The sequence below is a fragment of the Marmota flaviventris genome, chromosome 8 (assembly GCF_047511675.1).
Source record: "Marmota flaviventris isolate mMarFla1 chromosome 8, mMarFla1.hap1, whole genome shotgun sequence".
In the NCBI taxonomy this organism is placed as follows: Eukaryota; Metazoa; Chordata; class Mammalia; order Rodentia; family Sciuridae; genus Marmota; species Marmota flaviventris.
The window spans coordinates 12,403,784-12,405,834 of record NC_092505.1 but is presented as its reverse complement, the minus strand read 5'-3'; the positions used below and the strand labels follow the sequence as shown (position 1 = coordinate 12,405,834).

Genomic DNA, 2,051 nt, shown 5'->3' with positions numbered 1-2,051 from the left:
TATGTGTACCTCACACATTTCTGTTTTCTGTAAAAACCACCTGCTTCTATTTTTCCTTGAGTGATTCTGAAAAGAAAATATAGAAGTGTATTTCTGGACATAACAGAGGAGAAGGACAGAAGCAAACCAACCAGTAGCCAGCTTTCCCTTTCTAATAAAGGCAAAAGGGGTTATCTCATGGACTCCCCACCCATCAGGTGCTTTGTTTGATCAGTGAAAGCAAGAAATAAGATTCTGAGTATTAAAATAGGTCCAAATGTTCCTGAGATTCTCTTTCAGTCTCTCTGACCCCCACATACATGGAACTGGTATTGACTGAGAGCATGCTTGGGGGTGGGGGGGTCTTCCGATTTCTAAGGGAGAAGAGGATAAAGATGGAACTGCCCTTTGGATGCAATGAATCTCAGGACCTGAGAATCGACTTCTCTTCCTTCCTCCTGCTCCCTCAGTCCCAGCTGATCATGGAGGAATCTTTTCAAAGGTTTCCACTGTCATCTTCTGATTAAGCAAGACTCTGAACCTTTGATTGACTCTGAACCTCTAATCCATTTGTCCCTTCTCTTTACAACTCTCTGAAGTACCTTGTTTCTTGGGCAACTTTTCTTTTTCCTCTATGGAAGCAATTATGCCCCTAAAATTGGCGGAAAATGTAGAGGAAAATTTACCCCATCAAATTTCACAAACCTCACTTCACCCTGCAGTCAGAGACTCTCTGAATAAATAAAAACGTAAAGTAATCCCTTGCTTGTTTGTGGAACACAATGACTAAACCCATACTCTAGCTTCAGGGGAAAAAAAAAAAAAAAAAAAACAGGCCCCAATTCAGCAATGGATGATTCACAGTCAACTAAAACCCTTTAAAATAAAGAACTCTGCTGAGACATAATGTTTGCAATGCCAACTAATGCAAGTTTATTGAGAAATATATAGTGAGACAAGCTCCCTTCTTCAAAGATGCGAAAGCAGAAGCCAGGAGATACAGCAGCAAGGTCAAAACATGTCAAAAGCATCAGGACTGGGCTGTGGGTGGTAAAGCCTCCGGAAACATGGAGAGGCATCCACAGCACCAGGCATCAACCCTTAAAATAATCTTAGTGCTGGCCAGAAAAAATTTACAGGGCCGAAATGAGCAGCCAGCAAAGAGCAGTCCATGGGGGTCAGCAATGGAGTTGGTCGGGCAGCATGCTGGGAGATCCTGGAAACACAGCTGGCAGGGCGTGGAGTCTTGATTCATTCACTGGCTGGAACACACTCAGCAAGTTCTTCGGCAGCTGGACACACAGGACTGCTGGTACGTCCTAGAGACCCCACAGGATGGTTGGCAGATAGTGGAGACTCCTCCCACTGGTTGGCAGGAAGAAGAGATGCCGCCCACTGGTTGGCAGACGCTGGAAATGCCTCCCAGAGGCTGACAGCCACTGGACACAAAGGTGAGTGGCCGGCTGCAGGGAGTTGAGCAGGAATTGGAGACACAGGTCGTTTGTCTAGAGCAAGTTACCTGGACAGGACTGGAGATGCAAGAAGTTCTCTGGTAACACGTCGGCTGGCAAACTGTGGGCTCACAGTTGGACTCCTGACAGTGGTCCAGGAGCCAAGAGCCAGTTTGGAAAGAACTGGGCAAATAGATGCCACTCAGGCAGTCAACATCACGGGCTGAAGCAGCGGCGACTGGGGCCACCGGGTTAGCACAGAGTCCTCCGATTGGCCTGGAAGAGCAATTTCTTGTAGAGCAGTTGAAGGACATGATGCTTGATGGCTGCAGGTATCTCACCAAAGTTAGCTTCTGAATTGTGAATGTCCCTTGAGACTCCTGAGCTTTTATATATCCTTGCTAGTGGGTGGGGCTCCGTCTCTGTTCTCCCAACTTCTTTGGCTCATACCCACTTGCTTTAGAACATCTCGTGAATCTACAAGTTAATTGTCTCTTGAGAAGCCTTCCCCCTCATAAAGAAAGTTTAGTAGTTTGGTAACTAAATCATAAGTCTCCTGCACTGTACTTACTCCAGATGAAGAAGGTTGGTTGACAGCTTCAAAGCTGTTGGTCATTCCCT

The 2,051-nt window shown here is 46.2% G+C and overlaps 1 protein-coding gene across 1 annotated transcript; it reads right to left on the bottom strand.

Annotated features, from left to right (window-relative positions):
- Positions 1-1,252: 1,252 nt before the first annotated feature.
- On the bottom strand, positions 1,253-1,744 carry Krtap11-1 (keratin associated protein 11-1). The gene has a single exon (XM_027929025.2). It carries the CDS (start codon positions 1,742-1,744, stop codon positions 1,253-1,255), a length of 492 nt encoding a protein of 163 aa, XP_027784826.1.
- Between the last annotated feature and the right edge of the window lie 307 nt (positions 1,745-2,051).